Source organism: Oncorhynchus masou, chromosome 17, assembly GCF_036934945.1.
Source record: "Oncorhynchus masou masou isolate Uvic2021 chromosome 17, UVic_Omas_1.1, whole genome shotgun sequence".
In the NCBI taxonomy this organism is placed as follows: Eukaryota; Metazoa; Chordata; class Actinopteri; order Salmoniformes; family Salmonidae; genus Oncorhynchus; species Oncorhynchus masou.
Genome location: NC_088228.1, coordinates 15,498,767 through 15,520,425, shown reverse-complemented (window position 1 = coordinate 15,520,425; position 21,659 = coordinate 15,498,767). Strand labels below are relative to the sequence as shown.

Genomic DNA, 21,659 nt, shown 5'->3' with positions numbered 1-21,659 from the left:
ACCTCAGTAAAACAGTTGATTTCCAAATGTTATGTTATGACTTGATTACGGCCTGGGGCATACAGTGGACAGCAATCATCTATGACCACATGATGATATGGTTTATCCTAATAATACACTACATTAATGACAGTGTCTCCTTACATTCCTCACACTCTGGTCAATTTATCCTACAGTACAGAACATGTTGTCAAAGTAATGTTACTTTAAGATTGAATTATCCCACAGGATTATAGAGGCTGCAAACATCTGGTCACAAGAAGTGACATTTTCCCTCCCTCTCTGTCATCCTTCCCTGACATAAAGGTCAAAGTTCAACAAAAGTCAGCCAGGACTAACTGAAGGGTTAAAGTGGAGGTGTGGACTTTGACTGACCGCTGAGGAAAAGCAAAGTGTCGGGGAGGTACAGTAACTCCTATCGATGACAGAGTGGGAAGGTGGTAATTACCAGTTGTGAAGTTGTAAATACCGTTTGGATGCATTCAAGTGCTCTGAACTCGTTGAGAAATGCTGGTTGACTAATGGTCAACAAGCTGCGTCAATCTTTAACTTAAAGTACAGCTATCATGCTTGTAAACAAATTATAGTGTTCAAAAACAATATTAATAGACTGCTTTTTATAATAAATATTGTCACATTTAACTGCCGAAAATGCTGTTAATGAAGTAATTTCCTTAGTAGGTGACATCAGAGGTCAGCATGTGGGAAAAGTTGGAACTCAGGGATGAAAGACAAGTTCCTCACTCGTAATTACCAGTTGGGGGGGGGCATTCAAGTGGATTTTCCCCAGTTGTATATGTGGTAAATACCACCTTTCCACTTCCTCTCCACTTTGAAAACAAGACATGACTGAGAAACAGTGCAATGAGGGTTTTGTGATGTGTTATAACAAATCTGCCTTTGGTAGGCTGGCTAGGATGACTTCTTTGATCTTTTAGACTGCGGCGCATTGCCGCCTTGGTGGCTAGAGGGTTCGGAGTTTCATTCTTCATGTTCTTGCAAACAATACCCCCAAATTTGCAGCAATATATACCTCACACATGCAACTCAGACAATTTTTATTATAACTGTGTTCCAAAATTCAACCCCAAGCACCAGTGTGAGAACTTGACCTTGTGGAACAATTTGGGAAACATTTCCAGGCCTTGTCCTTCCACAACTGGTTCCACCGACAGGGAAGAGGAATGTGTTCAGCTGGAGATAGAGGCCTGCAGGAAAATACTCCTCAGGATTAAAACTCAATCCAAGTTTATACATCTACACTAGTCTGTTTTAAATCACACTGTATTGGTTCTCATCACACGATTTGTAAGAGCCTATGTAGAATAAATTATTGATATATGAATGAAATGAATGATGAATAATCAATGAATGACGTGTGTGTGTGTGTGTGCGTGCTTGCGTGAGTGTAGAGTGATACATACAGTATACATACTGACATTGAGATTAGAGGTCGACCGAATATGATTTTTCAACGCCGATAGCGATTATTGGAGGACCAAAAAAAGCCGATACCGATTACTCAGCCGATTTTTATTTATTTATTTGTAATAATGACAATTACAACAATACTGAATGAACACTTATTTTAACTGAATATAATACATAAATAAAAATCAATTTAGCCTCATATAAATAATGAAATATGTTGAATTTGGTTTAAATAATGCAAAAACAAAGTGTTGGAGAAAAAAGTAAAAGTGCAATATGTGCCATGTAAGAAAAAGCTCATGTTTGAGTTCCTTGCTCAGAACATGAGAACATATGAAAGTTGGTTGTTCCTTTTAACATGAGACTTCAATATTCCAAGGTAAGAGGTTTTAGGTTGCAATTAATATAGTACTTATAGGACTATTTCTCTCTATACCGTTTGCATTTCATATGTGTAACAGTGTAACAGTATAGCTTCCGTACCTCTCCTCGCTTCTACCTGGTCTCGAACCAGGAACACAACAACAGCCACCCTCGAAGCAGCATTACCCATGCAGAGCAAGGGAAACAACCACTCCAAGGCTCAGGGCAAGTGACGTTTGAAACGCTATTAGCGCGCACTAACTAGCTAGCTAGCCATTTCACATCGATTACACCAGCCATTAAGATGATAGGCTTGAAGTCATAAACAGCGCTGTGTTTCCGAAGAGCTGCTGGCAAAACGCTGCCTACCACCGCTCAGTCAGACTGCTCTATCAAATCATAGACTTAGTTATAACATAATAACACACAGAAATATGAGCCTTTGGTCATTAATATGGTCGAATCCGGAAACTATCATTTCGAAAACAAAACGTTTATTATTTCAGTGAAATACGGGGTGGCATCTATTAGTTTAAATATTCCTGTTACATTGCACAACCTTCAATGTTATGTCATAATTACGTAAAATTCTGTCAAATTAGTTTGCAATGAGCCAGGCGGCCCAAACTGTTGCATATACCCTGACTCTGTGTGCAATGAACACAAGTGAAGTGACACAATTTCACCTTGTTAATATTGCCTGCTGACCTGGATTTATTTTTAGCTAAATATGCAGGTTTAAAAATAAATACTTCTGTGTATTGATTTTAAGAAAGGCATTGGTGTTTATGGTTAGGTACAGTAGTCCAACGATTGTGCTTTTTTCCGCAAATGCGCTTTTGTTAAATCATCCCCCTGCGTTGCATCGATTAACGTAAACTCACTTAAAATAGTACATCGCCTTCCGTACAATTGTCCTTATTTTAGCGCCCCAAAAACGTAATACTTCCAGATCAACTGTAATGTCAATACCATTGTAAAGCACAATTATTCCCCTTTCCAACAGATCAATTACATGACCTAAATGCTGCCCGTTTCGGAATATTTCAAACAGGCAATGAGCCCCGTCGGGTCTTTTTAAAATGGTGGGTGGGGAAGCGAAACTAATGCGTGATAGTGAGAAGGACAGTTGTCGTGTGGGAAAACTGCTTATTTTCACTCGATCTGTGCAACTTATCACCTTATCGCCTCTAAAATGTAAATAAAACACTATAAAGAGTTTATATAATGTGTCATTACATACCTATTTGAAGGTTTGTGTCGAATTTGAATTGGGTTTTTAGGGCGGTGCTAAAGTGATCTTAGAAGTAAACAGTGGCTTTGAGAATGATGATCGCATGCAATGATGACGCAAAAAATGACTAGGTATCCCCCCTTACCCTCATCACTTTCCATTTCTTGATTTTAAATGATGAGAGAAGTGCTACACCTGGTGGAGAGAGATTGTACGACAGAAATAGTTGCTTTATGCGTGCTATATGTTACGACATGACACATCAAGATGTAACGGAGGATCAGTTTTTTTCAACTTTTCTCCAATACTATAGAGCCATTACCATGTTGATCAACACTTGAATAGAACCTAGTTCACACCCCTGATTTTGAAGTCAACACAGTCGTTACAGTCCCATTAATATCATAGTAATATCATCAACCATGTGTAGTTAACTAGTGATTATGATTGATTGATTGTTTTTTATAAGATAAGTTTAATGCTAGCTAGCAACTTACCTTGGCTTACTGCATTCGCGTAACAGGCAGTCTCCTCGTGGAGTGCAATGAGAGGCAGGTGGTTAGAGCGTTGGACTAGTTAACTGTAAGGTTGCAAGATTGAATCCCCCGAGCTGACAAGGTAAAAATCTGTCGTTCTGCCCCTGAACAAGGCAGTTAACCCACCGTTCCTAGGCCGTCATTGAAAATAAGAGTGTTCTTAACTGACTTGCCTAAGTTAAATAAAGGTGTAAAAATAAAAATAAAAATATTTTTTTTAATCTGCAAAATCTGTGTCCAAAAATACCGATTTCCGATTGTTATGAAAACTTGAAATCGGCCCTAATTAATCGTCCATTCCGATTAATCGGTCGAACTTCTAATTGAGATCGCAAGACACTAGGATCCACATGGTGCAGACGGTGAACTTCAACCGATGCTGCAATCATATGAACAGTGTATGTCCAGGGTCAGACCATTTCTGTAACCACAAACTGGAGAAAACATTTTGAAATAAAAAACAAATACATGCTTTTTCATTAGATAAAGTCAGGTAGGCCTACAACAGCCTCTGTATCAAAATGTTTTCTCATGTTCTCATGTACTGAACAGTACCAAGACCGGCCCCTCCAGACCCAGACAGGTCAAAAGATCATATGCATAATTCTCTATAAAGGCAGGGAGAGGGTGTGTTGGTGGAATGGTGAGTCCATCGTTCGGGTGTGTGGGAAGACCACCCAGTTCTACCCCAGCTCCACTCTGGGAGATTTAAATAAAGTTTCATTGTGGGACTTACTTCCAACTAGGAAACCTAGTACAGCTGCCAAAACTAGCCCTGTTATTTACTACTATGCTGTAGAAAGTATGGCTGCTGTGCTCTGAGGCTTATTTGTCTTTCATACCAAACATGTTTACAACTGAGGTTTAAAGACATGCTCCGGAACTTTAGAGACTACTAAACTGGATGTGTCAATGTGTAGTTCATACATGCATAATCTATGAGGTAAAAGATCATTACTGTCTTACCTCAATTAGCCACTAAATCCCTAGTTTGAAAGCAACTGTTTTTCTGGAAAATGGCCTGTGCCATTTTCCCTACATTTTCCCCCACGTGGGCCAGCCCAATAGGAATTGGAGTTGAACCAATGAACTTCAGCCCCTCGCCATATGAGTGACGCTAGCAAGATGCACATCATGCACCCACAGTAGAGAGAGAGAAATGATGAGGGAGAGCAATGAAGTTATGTAAGTCTACCAATGGAAACTGAATGGGAACTCAAAGTCTGAGAAAACAGGGGGAAAAAATCTACCCAAGGACCCCGTATGGGGTTAAGAACCATTCCACATGATGACGTACATCTACCTATTAGGCTGAAGTGCCCAAAGACTGTGCCACAAGGTTGGACATTCAGCTTGGTTTGAACGGAGGCTTTGCCAAGGTAACAAAGTTTCTCCCTTTCCCTTGTACTCTCCCTAATTGAGTCTTGTATTATGGAGGGTGAATTCCACAAGCATACAAAGAGGGGATTATTCCTCCTGGCCATAGACTCACTAGACTAGAGGTTGTTGATGGGAAGAGAGCGAGAGCGGTTGTTGACAGGAATGAAGAGAAGGGGGGAGATCTCAAGAACCCTGTTGGTTGCTAAGAAGTCTGTTCTGTTGCTCCCCAGTCAGTTGGGGTCTAAGCCAGTCTTTCTGCCACAGTGGCCTTTCAAAACACACATCATTCCTGGTTGTGCTCGTCTACTACACGTTCAGCCTAGTGGTTAGGACACGGTGTGCTGTAGAGGGTATGCCAAGGTTGCTGGCAATTTCAGATATACTAAATAATCTCTGAAGGTCAAACCATACTGACTCTAGCCTGAGTCCCAGATACATTATTAGTGTGCTCTTGCCAACTTCTATGTATTTCTCCTGCCAAAACAGCACAGACAGGCTCAGGTGGCAGTATGACTAGACCTTCAGATGTTATTAGTAGGTAAAACACCAGTGGGTTCTCAGAGTGACTTCTGTTTAGATATAACTGTAGACTGCATGTAAGACTTTATGAAACAAACATTTATTGATACAAAATAATCAAAACTATAGAAGAAATATCTATATAGGGACAAATGGCAATAAATACCACATCAGTGGATGGGGCTCTACACACGGGGAGGGGGCATTATGGCACAAGGAATAAACGGGATATAAAACAACATTTAAAAATCCATAAGTTTGGTCATGTAACAGAAACTAACATTTGAGATTCTCTTCTTAGAGTATTAAAAAGCCTTTCCTGCAGTCGATTGACCAAAGCACCTCTAGTGGCCTCATGGGTCCAATGTCATTCATATTTTTCATAATTAATAAGCATAACTTTTCAAACGCTGAAATGATTCTGTCATAGTTCAGTCTTCTGTGATGTACATAAAGTGTAATTTTGGGATTCAAACTCATAATGGAATGCATTTCAACTCTATATCTGACATGGTACAGGTGTCTTCTTTTTTAAGCCCATAACATGTGTGTGAGGTGTATACTTTTGCTTCAAAGTCATTTGTTTAAGACTACCAAGAAACACTGTGACCCTGATTTAGCCCACTGCAGTAAAAGGTTAAAGAGGCAGAGAAACTACAAACAGAACTACAAAAATATTCCAGTGCTTTCAAGTCAAACTGGGATCAGACAGTCATAAACATCTTAACTTGAACCATTTATCTTTTTTTCCTGCCAACCTTCTCTAAAAAATGATTGCTTGATTAATCAGAATGGACATAGAACATGTACACTGAGTGTACAAAACATTAGGAACATCTTCCTAATACTGAGTTTCACCCCCTTTGCCCTCAGAACAGCCTCAATTCGTTGAGGCATTGACTCTACAAGGTGTCGAAAGCGTTCCACAGGGATGCTGGCCCATGTTGACACCAATGCTTCCCACGGTAGTGTCAAGTTGAATGGATGTCCTTTGGGGGGGGTGGATACACACGGGAAACATTCTCGATACACATGGGAAACTGTTGAGTGAGACAGTTCTTGACACAAGCGGTGCGCTTGGCACCTATCACACTTAAATATTTTGTCTGCCCATTTGTCTGCCCACCTTCTGAATGACACATAACCCATGTCTCAATTGTCTCCAGGCTTAAAAATCCTTCTTTAACCGATATCCTCCCCTTCATCTACACTGATTGAAGTGGATTTAACAAGTGACATCAATAAGGGATCATAGCTTCACCTGGATTCACCTGGTCAGTCTGTCATGGAAAGAGCAGGTGTTCTTAATGTTTTGTACACTCAGTGTAAGTCTCTTACCAAAAATCACCACTGAGCAGTAGACTTGTGGTTCTGATTTGAAGGAGAGAAAATAGAGGACAAACAGTAGAGTATATTGAAAACAAGGAGGAAGGAAGTAGGTAAACATGATGTGACGGAATGCTTCTTTCACAGAACTTCCTAGTTGAGTTTCTGAATAATGAGAACTTCAAAACCCATAAAACAGAAAAGGACATGGCACATTCTTTACATTATTCTGATTGGTTGAAAAATATGGACATTCTAATGAGAGTTTAAAAGGAATGCAAGAAAGATAAGGCAACATTTCACTTACAGTTGAAGTTGGAAGTTTACATACACCTTAGCCAAATACATTTGAACTCAGTTTTCATAATTCCTGACATTTAATACTAGGAACAATTCCCTGTCTTAGGTCAGTTAGGATCACCACTTTATTTTAAGAATGTGAAATGTCAGAATAAAAGCAGAGAATGATTTATTTCAGCTTTTCTTTCTTTCATCACATTCCCAGTGGGTCAGAAGTTTACATACACTCAATTCGTATTTGGTAGCATTGCCTTTAATTGTTTAACTTGGGTCAAATGTTTTGGGTAGCCTTCCACAAGCTTCCCACAATAATCATGGTCCATTCCTCCTGACAGAGCTGGTGTAACCGAGTCAGGTTTGGAGGCCTCCTTGCTCGCACACGCTTTTTCAGTTCTGCCCACAAATTTTCTATAGGATTGAGGTCAGGGCTTTGTGATGGCCACTCCAATACTTTGACTTTGTTGTCCTTAAGCCATTTTGTCACAACTTTGGAAGTATGCTTGGGGTCATTGTCCATTTGGAAGACCCATTTGCGACCAACCTTCAACTTCTGATGTCTTGAGATGTTGCTTCAATATATCCACATCATTTTCCTTCCACATCATGCCATCTATTTTGTGAAGAGCACCAGTCCCTCCTGCAGCAAAGCACCCCCATAACATGATGCTGCCACCCCCGTGCTTCACGGTTGGAATGGTGTTCTTCGGCATGCAAGCATCCCCCTTCATCCTCCAAACATAATGATGGTCATTATGGCCAAACAGTCCTATTTATATTTCATCAGACCAGAGGACATTTCTCCAAAAAGTATGATCGTTGTCCCCATGTGCAGTTGCAAACCGTAGTCTGGCTTTTTTATGGCGGTTTTGGAGCAGTGGCATCTTCCTTGCTGAGCGGCCTTTCAGGTTATGTCGTAATAGAACTCGCTTTACTTTGGATACAGTTACTTTTGTACCTGTTTCCTCCAGCATCTTCACAAGGTCATTTGCTGTTGTTCTGGGATTGATTTGCACTTTTCGCACCAAAGTACGTTCATCTCTCGGAGATAGAACACGTCTCCTTCCTGAGCGGTATGACAGCTGCGTGGTCACATGGTGTTTATATTTGCATACTATTGTTTGTACAGATGAACATGGTACCTTCAGGCGTTTGGAAATTGCTCCCAAGGATGAACCAGACTTGTGGAGGTCTACAGTATTTTTCTGAGATCTTGGCTGATTTCTTTTGATTTTCCCATGATGTCAAGTAAAGAGCCACTGAGTTTGAAGGTAGGGCCTTGAAATACATCCACAAGTACACCACCAATTGACTCAAATGATGTCAATTAGCCTATCAGAAGCTTCTAAAGCCATGACATAATTTTCTGGAATTTTCTAAGCTGTTTAAAGGCACAGTCAACTTAGTGTATGTAAACTTCTGACCCATTGGAATTTTGATACAGTGAATTATAAGTGAAATAATCTCTCTGTAAACAATTGTTGGAAAAATGACTTGTGTCATGCACAAAGTAGATGTCCTAAACGACTTGCCAAAACTATAGTTTGTTAATAAGAAATTTGTGGAGTGGTTGAAAAACAAGTTTTAATGACTCCAACCAAACTGTATGTAAACTTCTGACTTAAACTGTATAGGGCAGAAAACATTTGTTTTTAAAAAAGGTAGCAAGGATAGTAAAATTCTTGCTCTGTTGATAACAAAATCACTCTCTCTCAACACTCTTTATATTACAGTAATACCAGAGTAACACAATTTGCATCAGTTTAAAAAACGTCATCATAAGTGGTCCCACAAAACTGTATCAAACTAAATATATAGGCCTATGGTTCATATGATCCATAAAGGTACTTGGACATGTTTCTCCACTCCAATTCCGGTAGAAGGCCACTATAACGTCACATATTCCCAGACACACTGTGTTACACTTATGCCAACTGGGACTACTACTACACAGGGTGACGTTTTGACAACGCAAAAAAAAAGCGCTGTTGTCAAAACAAGCGCACATTTTTTTAGCTGCAAAAATGGGGCCCACAGAGTCTAACGGGAAAATATAAAATGACACCCTGTAGAGGGGAATAGGGTGCCATTTGACACACAGTCAGTCTAATAGTCGATGCCCTGGTCCTCGTCATAGTGCCCGCTGTACTGCTGTTGGTACCCACCCCGGTACTCCTCTTCATCATCATGGTGATACTGGTACTCCGCCTGGTAGTCGCTGTCACTAATCTCCGATCCATTGGTCCCCGTTCCTAGGCTCCCGTTGCCATGGCTACCGGCATTGTTGCCGAGGGTAACGGGAGAGGTGGGCTCCGTGGGGGAGGTGCAGTACTTGGGGTCGTAGATCTGCCTGCCCAGGCCGTAGCTGCTCATTCCCTTCTGGGATGCCACCTTGTTGGTGCCCATCTGCAGGGAGATGGTGGAGCTGTCTGCTGTCTGTCCTGCCGACTTCTGGTCGTAGATGTCACGGCGGGTACCCGGCGCCGACATGCCAGCCTGAGGGAGAGGAGGGAGGGGGAGCGGAGGGAGGGAGAGAGAGAATGGGAGTGGAGGGAGGGAAGGAGGGAGGACAGGGGGAACGGAGGGAGGGAAGGTTAGGTTGGTGGTTAAGTGTGTGTGTGTGTGTGTGTGTGTGTGTGTGTGTGTGTGTGTGTGTGTGTGTGTGTGTGTGTGTGTGTGTGTGTGTGAGAGAGAGAGAGAGAGTAAAAGGGTGTGTGTTTGTGAGAGAAAGCAAGAATGTGTGTGTGTGCGTGCACCTGGCCACAGTAACCTTTAGTTGGTAGATGTCTCACTCTGATACAAGATTACTGCTAATTGCTTCCAGGGATTATAGTGGCTAGGAATCCACTGCAGCAGAACCATAAGAACCACAGTACTTTATACACCACAGATGAACAGTACTCTTACCTGGCTGGCCCCTTTGTTGGTTCCCATCTGCAGACTGATGGTAGTCTGGTCATAGGGCTTGTCCGTCTGTGACTTTGGGTCGTATAAGTGTCTCCTGGTCCCGTACGCTGTCATACCAGACTGGCTGGCACATTTATTTGTCCCCATCTACCCAGGACAAAAACAGCTTTCAGACATGGCTCCATCCATAGGTCACAATGTCCTCTAATCAAATCTATTCTATGTCTGGCAATGGTATTGACCACAAATTGAATTTGTTTTTCAGAGTACGACTGGTATCCATTGTTTTGGTACAGACAGGATAAAACACACACACACACACACACACACACACACACACACACACACACACACACACACACACACACACACACACACACACACACACCAAACATTAGAAACATCTTGAGTTGCAATCCCTCCTTTTTCCCTCAGTACAGCCTCAATTCGTTGTGGCATTGACTCTACAAGGTGTCGAAAGCGTTCCACAGGGATGCTGGCCCATGTTGACACCAATGCTTCCCGGAGTAGTGTCTAGATTGTGGGGACTGTCTTGTTAGACTTTAGTGCAGCTTTTGACATTATTGATCGAAGTCTGCTGCTAGAAAAATGCATGTGTTATGGCTTTACACCCCCTGCTATAATGTGGATAAAGAGTTACTTGTCTAACAGAACACAGAGGGTGTTTTTTAATGGAAGCCTCTCAAATATAATCCAGTTAGAATCAGGAATTCCCCAGGGTAGCCGTTTAGGCCCTTTGCTTTTTATTTTTTTTACTAACGACATGCCACTGACTTTGAGTAAAGCCAGAGTTTCTATGTATGCGGATGACTCAACACTATACAGGTCAGCTACTCCAGCGAGTGGAATGACTGCAACACTCAACAAAGAGCTGCAGTTAGCTTCAGAATGGATGGAAAGGAATAAGTTATCCCTAAATATTTCTAAGACTAAAAGCATTGAATTTGTAACAAAACTCTCATGAAACCCTAAAACTCAACTTCATCCTGTAATAAATACTGTGGAAATTGAGCAAGTTGAGATGACTAAACTGCTTGGAGTAACACTAGATTATAAACTGTCATGGTCAAAACATATTAATGCAGTAGTAGCTAAGATGGGGAGAAGTATGTCTATAATAAAGCGATGCTCTGCCTTCTTAACAACACTATCAACAAGACAAGTCTTACAGGTCCTAGTTTTGTCGCACCTGGACTATTGTTCAGTCGTGTGGTCAGGTGCCACAAAGAAGGGCTTAGGAAAATTGCAATTGGCTCAGAACAGGGCAACACGGCTGGCCCTTGGATGTACACAGAGAGCTAATATTAATAATATGCATGTCAGTCTCTCCTGGCTGAAAGTGGAGGAGAGATTGACTTCAATCACTACTTTTATTTATGAGATGTAATGACATGTGGCACACAGCTCAGACACCCATGCATACCCCACAAGACATGCCACCAGAGGTCTCTTCACAGTCCCCAAGTCCAGAACAGACTATGAAAAGGGAACAAGGTACTACATAGAGCCATGACTACATGGAACTCTATTCCACATCAAGTAACTGATGCAAGCAGTAAAATTTGATTTAGAAAACAGATAAAAAAACACCTTATGGAACAAAGGGGACTGTGAAGCAACGCAAACAGTAGCACACACACACACACACACACACACACACACACACACACACACACACACACACACACACTTAGTACTGTAGATATGTGGTAGTGGTGGAGTAGGGGCCTGAGGGCACACGGTGTGTTGTGAAATCTGTGAATGCATTGTAATGTTTTAAAATTGTATAAACTGCCTTAATCTTGCCGGACCCCAGGAAGAGTAGCTGCTGCTTTGGCAGCAGCTAATGGGGATCCATAATAAATACAAATACAAATGTCCTTTGGGTGTTGGACCATTCTTGATACATACGGGAAACAGTAGAGCGTGAAAAAAACCCAGCAGCACTGCAGTTTTTGACACAAACCAGAGCACCTGGCACCTACTACCATACCCCGTTCAAAGGCACTTACATATTTTGTCTTGCCCAATCATCCTCTGAATGGCACACATACAATCCATGTCTCACGGCCTAAAAATCCTTATTTAACCCACCCCACATTATCTCTGTGGTAATTGCTATTGTGTTAGCATGACTCACCTGCAGTCCAATGACACATTGTCCAGCCTTCATTTTCTCCTCGTCGAAATGGCGCGTCCTCTTGTCCGCATACTTCACACCGAGGTCACAGTTGGAGTTTGAACCTTTGGTTTTCGCCTGTTGCATGGTAAGAGACAAAGTAACAAAGTCAGTGTTGCTTGCAGTTTTACATAAATGTTTTTACTCACTAATTATAACTGTACTGTTAGTCTACAAAGTGTTGCATGGACATCTCAATCACCAGCAATTCAATAAAAACCAGTGTTTGTTCGACCACGGATTTCAGCACCAACAACAAAAACAAACCAAAAACCAATGTTTGCCTCCTTTTCATATCATGCTCTCCCATGGCACTGTGTGTGGTGTTATGGCACATGGTTATAACGAGGTCACAAACAACTCAGGGTTCCACATTCACCCCAGTCAAACCGAGAACCTACCACACCAGCCAGGGACAGCAGTGTGCTCTGGACCTGGGTCATGTTCCCATTCTCAAACAGGTCATTGGCCTCAAAGATGTCGTTGGGACAAAGGCCAAACTTCAGAATGGCTCGGATGAAATTCCCCAGATTTTCCAGCTGGATTGTGAACAACAAAGGAAATCAGACTCCGCTTTAGTCTCGTTATTTAGTCTTGTCGAATGAAAAGCATTTTCCCTCTGTGAAATGGCAGCGTTACAGTATATATCAACATCTTTTATTTTGTTTCACGTACCTTGTGCCAGTTGAGTTTGGAGTGGTTGATTTTCTTGATGGAACCAGGCTGCAGTTTGTTAATCAGCCTAAGGTAGAAGAAAATAGTAAGCAATTACAGTTTGATATGAACATAAAACAGATTCTGAACAAGAGCAATGACAAATAATACACTGTTCCTAGTGGTAATGAAAATAATGATAGAGAGATTAAGACCACATAGACCTCTGTAGGCCTTTTCAACACCTGATCACTGTTATGGCAACAATATAACATCCTGTATTAAGTCTACTTGAGTGATCATCTATCGAGGAATGTGACTAAGTATTCCCCTACATCCTCAAAGCGGACTGAGCTGAAGACAGGTGAAGTCTAGGACTTGTAAACCAGTCAATTGAACAGGGCAAAACATCCTTCACATGTTGGGGATGATAATACAACCTAACAATATGGATTGGACAAATGGTATAACATGTATAATTACCTAAAACATTAGAATACATATAATAGTAAATTCCACACAGATACACTTTGTGTAGACAGACAAAAAATAAAACTAACTCGCAGAGGATGACTCCGTCCTTAAGGCCCTTCTGGAAGTTCTCTCCAATGGGCATGCCCGTCACCTCCTCAATCCAGAACCGGAGCTCCTCCTCCTTCTGCAGGTCATACTTCCCTGCGATCTGAAAATATCAAATAATTATGTAACTCCACCCACTCTTCATTTAACAATAGTTCAAAATCAAACACGGACCCCCCTAGACACTTGTGGGGATATGACAGGTTCGGATAGGTAGGCCATACGACATCAATACCACTTATCCTACAAGTGGGCAAGGTCGAGCAATTACCATAGACTTCCGATCCTGCACGCAAATCCAATCCTAACACAAACCAAACAAGCTACATACTTAAGGTATCTTGTCATTTGATCCAATTTTAACCACAATGTAAGCCTAAACCTAGACTACTTTATGAACTCCAGAATCTTTTAGTATGATTGTTCTTTCTACTTGAATTTTGTATTTATATTGATGTGTGTATTTTCTGTAATTGATGTAATTCAGGGATCATGTGTAAAAGAGACCTTTGTCTCAGTATGACTGCCTGATAAAATAAAGGTTAAATAAATCAATATTATGCCTGTGTGTGACACAGGGAGTGAGTCTGTGAGTTCCAATAGCCTTTAGGTAGAGAAGAAGTGTTTATGTTAAGTGTGATGCATTAGTCTGACCTCAACAGATTGCTTAGTAAGCAGTGAGCAGCACACCATTTCAATAGTTATAACTCATGGTCTTTGGGCTGAGCCGGCCCACTCCTTGGGAAAGTTACATTAGGTCTGTTTAATGGGTAGACTTGCACAATCATTTATGGGGCTTTTAGCCCAATCTAAATACAGAACATTAGAAAAAGCATTATACAATTAAAACCAAAAGGAAAAACAATCCATTCTATCCATTCATGTATTTTCTGAAAGAGAAAGTCACTTGAGGTAACGCTTCAGTCCTCACAACAGAAGGCCAAAGCTTTTAAACTGAAGCCAAAGCCGATCTATCACATATCGTTCTAAAGGTCAGTTTTTTGGGAAAACACTCGTCTCTCCTCTCCCTCACATCACTGCTGTGTGGCCTGTTGCCAGGAGTGGTAAGACACACAGGAAATTACATGGACCGCTGCCCCATGACTGAACCCTGGCTTTAGGGGACGGCTCCACAGATTCCCCAGTCCAGACTAACACTGTTGCTTTACCCAATGACTTGCAGGAGAGAGAGAAAGACAGACAGACAGACAGACAGACAGACAGACAGACAGACAGACAGACAGAACGCAAGATAGAAAGACTCCTGAGATATCCTGAGCAATGAAGTGTCTTAAACTTCCATGAAAACACCACAGAGACAACGTTACGTGAGATAGCGGAAGGAGACATTAGAGGGATATTGCCCTTAGCCATCTTAATGAGTATTCATAGGCTGCTTGGTTGAAGCCCTGGGCTTCCAACTATGATGTACATATCTTCAAATCAAATCAAATTTTATTCATCACATACACATATTGAGCAGATGTTTTTGCAGGTGTAGCGAAATGCTTGTGTTCCTCGCTCCATCAGTGTAGTAGTATCTAACAATTCACAACTATACACACATGTAAAAGTAAAATAACGGAATTAAGAAATATATAAATATTAGGATGAGCAATGTCAGAGTGGTATTGACTAAATACAGTAGAATAGAATACAGTATATACATATGATGAGTAAAGCGGTATGTAAACATTTTTAAAGTGACATGTGTTCCATTATTAAATTTGATTCCATGTCTATGTATATAGGGCATCAGCCTCTAAGGTGCAGGGCTGAGAAACTGTGTGGTAGCCGGCTATTTAACAGTCTGTTGCGCCTTCTTCACCACACTGTCTGTGTGGGTGGACCATTTCAGATTGTCAGTGATGTGTACACTGAGGAACTTGAAGCTTTCCACGTTCTCCACAGCGGTCCCGTTGATGTGGATAAGGCCATGCTCCCTCTACTGTTTTCTGAAGTCCACAATCAGCTCCTTCGTTTTGTTGATTTTGAGAGACTTTATTTTCCTGGCCCCACTCTGCCAGGGCCCTCACCTCCTCCCTGTAGGCTGTCTCGTCATTGTGGGTAATCAGGCCTACTACCGTTGTGTTGTCTGCAAATTTGATGATTGAGTTGGAGGTATGAGTGGCCACGCACTCATGGGTGAACGGGGAGTACAGGAGGGGGCTGAGCACGCACCCTTGTGGGGCCTCTGTGTTGAGGATCAGCGAAGTGGAGGTGTTATTTCCTTCACCACCTGGGGGCGGACCGTCAGGATGTCCAGGAGCAGTTGCACAGGGCGGGTTTCAGACCCAGGGCCCCGAGATTAATGATGAGCTTGGAGGGTACAATGGTGTTGAAGGCTGAGCTATAGTCAATGAACTGCATTCTGACGTAGGTATTCCAATTGTCCAGATGGGATAGGGCAGGGTGCAGTGTGATGGCAACTGCATCGTCTGTCAATCTATCTATCTATATTACTGCCTCATTGCCAGCATGTGTAATGGGTCTGCTGTGAAACGACCACCCCACATCACTGTCAAACGCTCCCTAAACACATCAGCGTCCAGGCCTTTCTAATCGACCTGGCCCGGGTATCCTGGAAGGATAATGACCTCATCCCATCAGTAGAGGATGCCTGGTTACTCTTTAAAAGTGCCTTCTTCACCATCTTAAATAAGCATGCCCCATTCAAAAAATGTAGAACCAGGAACAGATATAGCCCTTGGTTCTCCCCAGAACTGACTGCCCTTGACCAGCACAAAAACATCCTGTGGCGTTCTGCATTAGCCCCCGTGATATGCAACTTTTCAGGGAAGTAAGGAACAAATATACACAGGCAGTTAAGAAAGCTAAAGCTAGATTTTTCAAGCTGAAATTTGCATCCTGTAGCACAAACTCAAAGTTCTGGGACACTAAAGTCCATGGAGAATAAGAGCACCTCCTCCCAGCTGCCCACTGCGCTGAGGCTAGGAAACACTGTCACTATCGATAAATCCACTATAACGGAGAATGTAAATAAGCATTTTTCTACGGCTAGCCATGCTTTCCACCTGGCTACCCCTACCCCGATCAACAGCAATCCACCCCCCACAGCAACTCACCCAAGCCTCCCCTACTTCTCCTTCACCCAAATCCAGATAGCCGATGTTCTGAAAGACCTGCAAAATCTGGACCCCTACAAATCAGCCGGGCTAGACAATCTGGACCCTCTCTTTCTAAAATGATCTACCGAAATTGTTGCAACCCCTATTACTAGCCTGTTCAAACTCTCTTTCGTATCGTCTGAGATTCCCATAGATTGGAAAGCTGCCGCGGTCATCCCCCTCTTCAAAGGGGGAGACACTCTACACCCAAACTGCTATAGACCTATATCTATTCTACCCTACCTTTCTAAGGTCTTCAAAAGCCAAGTTAACAAATGGATCACCGACCATTTCGAATCCCACTGACGTGACATTAACTAATACAATGTGACGACTGTGGCTCATCGAATAATTAAAGGTTTCTAATTGCGTGATTAACTGAATCAAGCAATTATTAACTCATTAACCTGGGGCACCATGGGAAAATTAGTTTTATTGAGTTTCTATTTCCCAAATTAACTCAAAGAATATCAGAATATCGATTTTACAACAGCTGCTAATTAACCAGTTACCTCTACAGTCTCGTTCTGAACGTCGCATAATCCGGGAATCTGCACGGACCCGGGTCTCAGCAATGAGTTCATACCACACCAATCTTAGTTGAGTATTTATTTACTAGAAAGCTAAAATTATGATACAAGATATACATACACAAAAATACATTCTAGGCTATTGATTAGACTTTGTATAACGGGCCAACACACTATGGTGCGTGTTACCCAAAATGGGGATTTAAAAGAGAGATAAAAAGCGAAAGTACACGAGAGAAATATACATTTGGGTGAATTTGTCAGCTATGCTTATTCTAACCCTAGCCTTCCCCCAAACTGCCGCTCTTATGGGTCAGAATATATTGATGTAATTACGTGGGGAAGGTCTCTGTGGATCCTCCGTGTGGACCGTTCAGGCTGCTCAATGATGCACTTCTCCGGCGCAACTCTCTGGTCGTCCTCACGATGCCAGTGTCCTTTTGGCTTAGGAGTCTGTTCCCTCGCCCTTGCTCTGGAAGGGCTCTTCTGAGGACAGACAGCTCTGTTGCTCAGAGCTCACAGCGTAGGAAGGAAACAGTGTAGATACCACGATTCGATGGGGAGTGGAGGCTAGGTGGTTCGACTTGAATTCACCTGCTTAGACACAGCTACTCATCAGTAGCTTGGGTAGAAAAATATTTCTTTGTCTTCAAACTTGTGTTGCGTTTTGGGTTCGTTGACTGTTTAGACCTCGGCTGCAGCTTGGGTCACTTAATCTGATATGTTAATTCTTCACACACAGGTTTTATACCCTCGGGTCAGAAGTGGGCGTAACCGGATTTAGGGTAATTCTCTGGGCGTACCAAGTTAAGAGCAAGGTCTAGATTTTACTCAAATCCAATTTTAGACAACTAACTTCACATTTCATCTTTACCAAAACATTCTCTTTGATTTGGACATTTTCCACACAACGTACAATGTATAAACATCAAACATATACTAGGTAAACTGTTGACGTTACAATGTTTTCGTAATAACGTCATCTATTAACCTTTAATAACAAAACAAAAATGACATACATTTTCATATTCCACCTATCATCATGACCACCATTGTGGCTGACGGAAACCAATGTTCCAAAGTCCCTTCATTTCATGTTTAATGTTCTCAGGCTGGTTCTCCATATTGAGGGGACACAGGAATGTTGTGTGGCCAAAGATTTACCAGGGGCGTGAGGGGTCATAAAACCCCCACATCTTCCGACCCCTAGATCTTTCCTCCTCTGTTGGGGTTGAGAGATAATCTGTAGAGTTGTGGTCTCCTGTAACCTGACCTGATCAGGACAGTCATGACACTACCGTACGTTCTCCGCTATGCAATCTGGTTTTATAGCTGGTCGTGGGTGCAACTCAGCCACGCTCAAGGTACTAAACGATATCATAACCGCCATCGATAAGAGACATTACTGTGCAGCCGTATTCATCGACCTGGCTAAGGCTTTCGACTCTGCCAATCACAACATTCTTATTGGCATACTCAACAGCCTTGGTTTCTCAGATGATTGCCTCGCCTGGTTCTCCAACTACTTGTGTGTCAAATCGGAGGACCTGTTATCCGGACCTCTGGCAATCTCTATGGGGGTGCCACAGGGTTCAATTCTCGGGCCAACTCTCTTCTCTGCATACATCAATGATGTCGCTCTTGCTGCTGTTGATTCTCTGATCCACCTCTACGCAGACGACACCATTCTGTATACCTCTGGCCCTTCTTTGGAGACTGTGTTAACTAACCTCCAGATGAGCTTCAATGCCATACAACTCTCCTTCTGTGGCCTCCAACTGCTCTTAAATGCAAGTAAAATTAAGTGCATGCTCTTCAACCGATAGTTGCCTGCACCTGCCCGCCCGTCCAGCATCACCACTCTGGACTGTTCTGACTTAGAATGTGTGGACAACTACAAATACCTAGGTGTCTGGTTAGACTGTAAACTCTCCTTCCAGACTCACATTAAACATCTCCAATCTAAACTTAAATCTAGAATCGGCTTCCAATTTCGCAACAAAGCATCCTTCACTCATGCTGCCAACATACCCTCGTAAAACTGACCATCCTACCAATCCTCGACTTCGGCGATGTAATTTACAAAATAGCCTCCAACATTCTACTCAACAAATTGGATGCAGTCTATCACAGTGACATCCGTTTTGTCACCAAAGCCCCATATACTACCCACCACTGCAACCTGTATGCGCTCGTTGGCTGGCCCTCACTTCATACTCGACGCCAAACCCACTGGCTCCAGTTCATCTACAAGTCTCTGCTAGGTAAAGCCCCACCTTATCTCAGCTCACTGGTCACCATAGCAGCACCCACCTGTAGCACACGCTCCTGCAGGTAATCTCACTGGTCACCCCCAAAGCCAATTCTTCCTTTAGCCGCCTCTCCTTCCAGTTCTCTGCAGCCAATGACTGGAACAAACTGCAAAAATCACTAAAGCTGGAGATTTTACCTCCCTCACTAGCTTTAAGCACCAGCTGACAGAGCAGCTCACAGATCACTGCACCTGTACATAGCTGATCTGTAAAAAGCCCATCCAATCTACCTCATCCCCATACTGTATTTATTGATTTATCTTGCTCCTTTGCATCCCAGGATCTCTACTTGCACATTCAACCATTCCAGTGTTTAATTGCTATATTGTAATTACTTCGCCACCATGGCCTATTTATTGCCTTACCTCCCTTATCCTACCTCATTTTCACATATTGTAAAGAGACTTTTCTACTGTATTATTGATTGTATGTTTGTTTATTCCATGTGTAACTCTGTGTTGTTGTAAGTGTCGAACTGCTTTGCTTTATCTTGGCCAGGTCACAGTTGCAAATGAGAACTTGTTCTCAACTAGCCTACCTGGTTAAATAAAAATAAATAAATAAATAAATTGGGGCGGTAAGCAAATTGAAGTGGGTCTAGGGTGTCAGGGAAGGTAGTGGTGATATGATCCTTAACTAGTCTCTCAAAACACTTCATGATGACAGAAGTGAGTGCTACGGGGTGATGGCCATTTAGTTCAGTTACCTTCGCTTTCTTGGGTAAAGGAACAATGGTGGACATCTTGAAGCAAGTGGGGATAGCAGACTGTGATAGACTTGCTGTCTCTGCCTGGCCGGTTCCCCTCTCTCCACTGGGATTCTCTGCCTCTAACCCTGTTACAGGGGCTGAGTCACTGGCTTACTGATGCTCTTCCATGCCGTCCCCAGGAGGGGTGCGTCACTTGAGTGGGTTGAGTCACTGGCGTGGTCTTCCTGTCTGGGTTTGCACCCCCCCTTGGGTTGTGCCGTGGCGGAGATCTTTGTGGGCTATACTCGGCCTTGTCTCAGGATGGTAAGTTGGTGGTTGAAGATATCCTTCTAGTGGTGTGGGGGCTGTGCTGTGGCAAAGTGGTTTTCCCTTTGTCATCCGTGATTGTCTGTACACCCTGCCACATACAGTGCAAGTTAAAAGTGTGGACACACCTACTCATTCAAGGGTTTTCTTTATTGTTTAGTATTTTCTACATTGTAGAATAAGTGAAGACATCAACTATGAAATAACACATAGAATCATGTAGTAACCAAAAAAATTGTTAAACAAATCAAAATACATTTTATATTTGAGACTCTTCAAAGTAGCCACCCTTCGCCTTGATGACAGCTTTGCACACTCTTGGCATTCTCTCAACCAGCTTCATGTCATCAAGGCAAAGGGTGGCTACTTTTAAGAATCTCAAATATATATTTATTTGTTGAACACTTTTTAGGTTACCACATGATTCCACGTTTTATTTTATATTTTTGATGTCTTCACTATTAGGTGTGTCCAAACGTTTGACTGGTACTGTACATCTCATGTCTGAGCCGTTGAATTGCGACTCCACTTTGTCTCTGTACTGACGTTTTGCCTGTTTGATTGCCTTATGGAGGGAATAACTCCACTATTTGTATTCAACCATATTTCCAGTCACCTAGTCATGGTTAAAAGAGGTGGTTCACACTTTCAGTTTTGTGCGAATGCCTTCCATGGATTCTGGTTTGGGTAGGTTTTAACAGTCACTGTGGGAACAACATCCCCTACACTTCCTGATGAACTCAGTCACCGTGTCCATGTAAGCGTCAATGTTATTCTCAGAGGCTACCCGGAACATATCCCAGTCTGCGTGATCAAAACAATCTTGAAGCATGGATTCCGATTGGTCAGACCAGCATTGAATAGACCTTAGGTACTTCCTGTTTGAGTTTCTGCCTATAGGGAGGGAGGACCAAAATGGAGTTGCAATCTGAGGGCCTTGTAGGCACCTCGAAAAGGTGAGTGGCAGTGATCTAGTGTTTTTCCTAAGCGACTACTACAGTCAAGGAGTTGATAGAACTTTGGCAGCGTTTTACTCAAATATGCTTTGATAAAATTTCCAGCTACAATAAATGCAGCCTCAAGATATGTGGTTTCCACTTTTCATAAAGTCCAGTGTAGTTCCTTGAGGGCCGTCGTGGTATCGGCTTGAGGTGGGAATTTCCACGGCTGTGACTATAACCAAAAATAATTACCTTAGGAGGTAATACGTTCGGCATTTGATTGTGAGGTATTTTAGGTCGGGTGAAC

General features: G+C 42.4%; 1 protein-coding gene across 1 annotated transcript in view; it reads right to left on the bottom strand.

Annotated features, from left to right (window-relative positions):
- Positions 1-5,541: 5,541 nt before the first annotated feature.
- LOC135558583 (calponin-3-like) overlaps positions 5,542-21,659 on the bottom strand; it is a 32,888-nt gene continuing 16,770 nt past the window's right edge. The window contains exons 2-7 of the mRNA XM_064992492.1: positions 13,408-13,529; positions 12,869-12,935; positions 12,595-12,732; positions 12,155-12,271; positions 9,994-10,140; positions 5,542-9,582 (exon numbers count right to left, since the gene is read on the bottom strand). Coding sequence (XP_064848564.1) covers positions 9,193-9,582; positions 9,994-10,140; positions 12,155-12,271; positions 12,595-12,732; positions 12,869-12,935; positions 13,408-13,529 — 981 coding nt within the window. The 3' untranslated portion in view covers positions 5,542-9,192. The remainder of the gene's footprint in view (positions 9,583-9,993; positions 10,141-12,154; positions 12,272-12,594; positions 12,733-12,868; positions 12,936-13,407; positions 13,530-21,659) is intronic.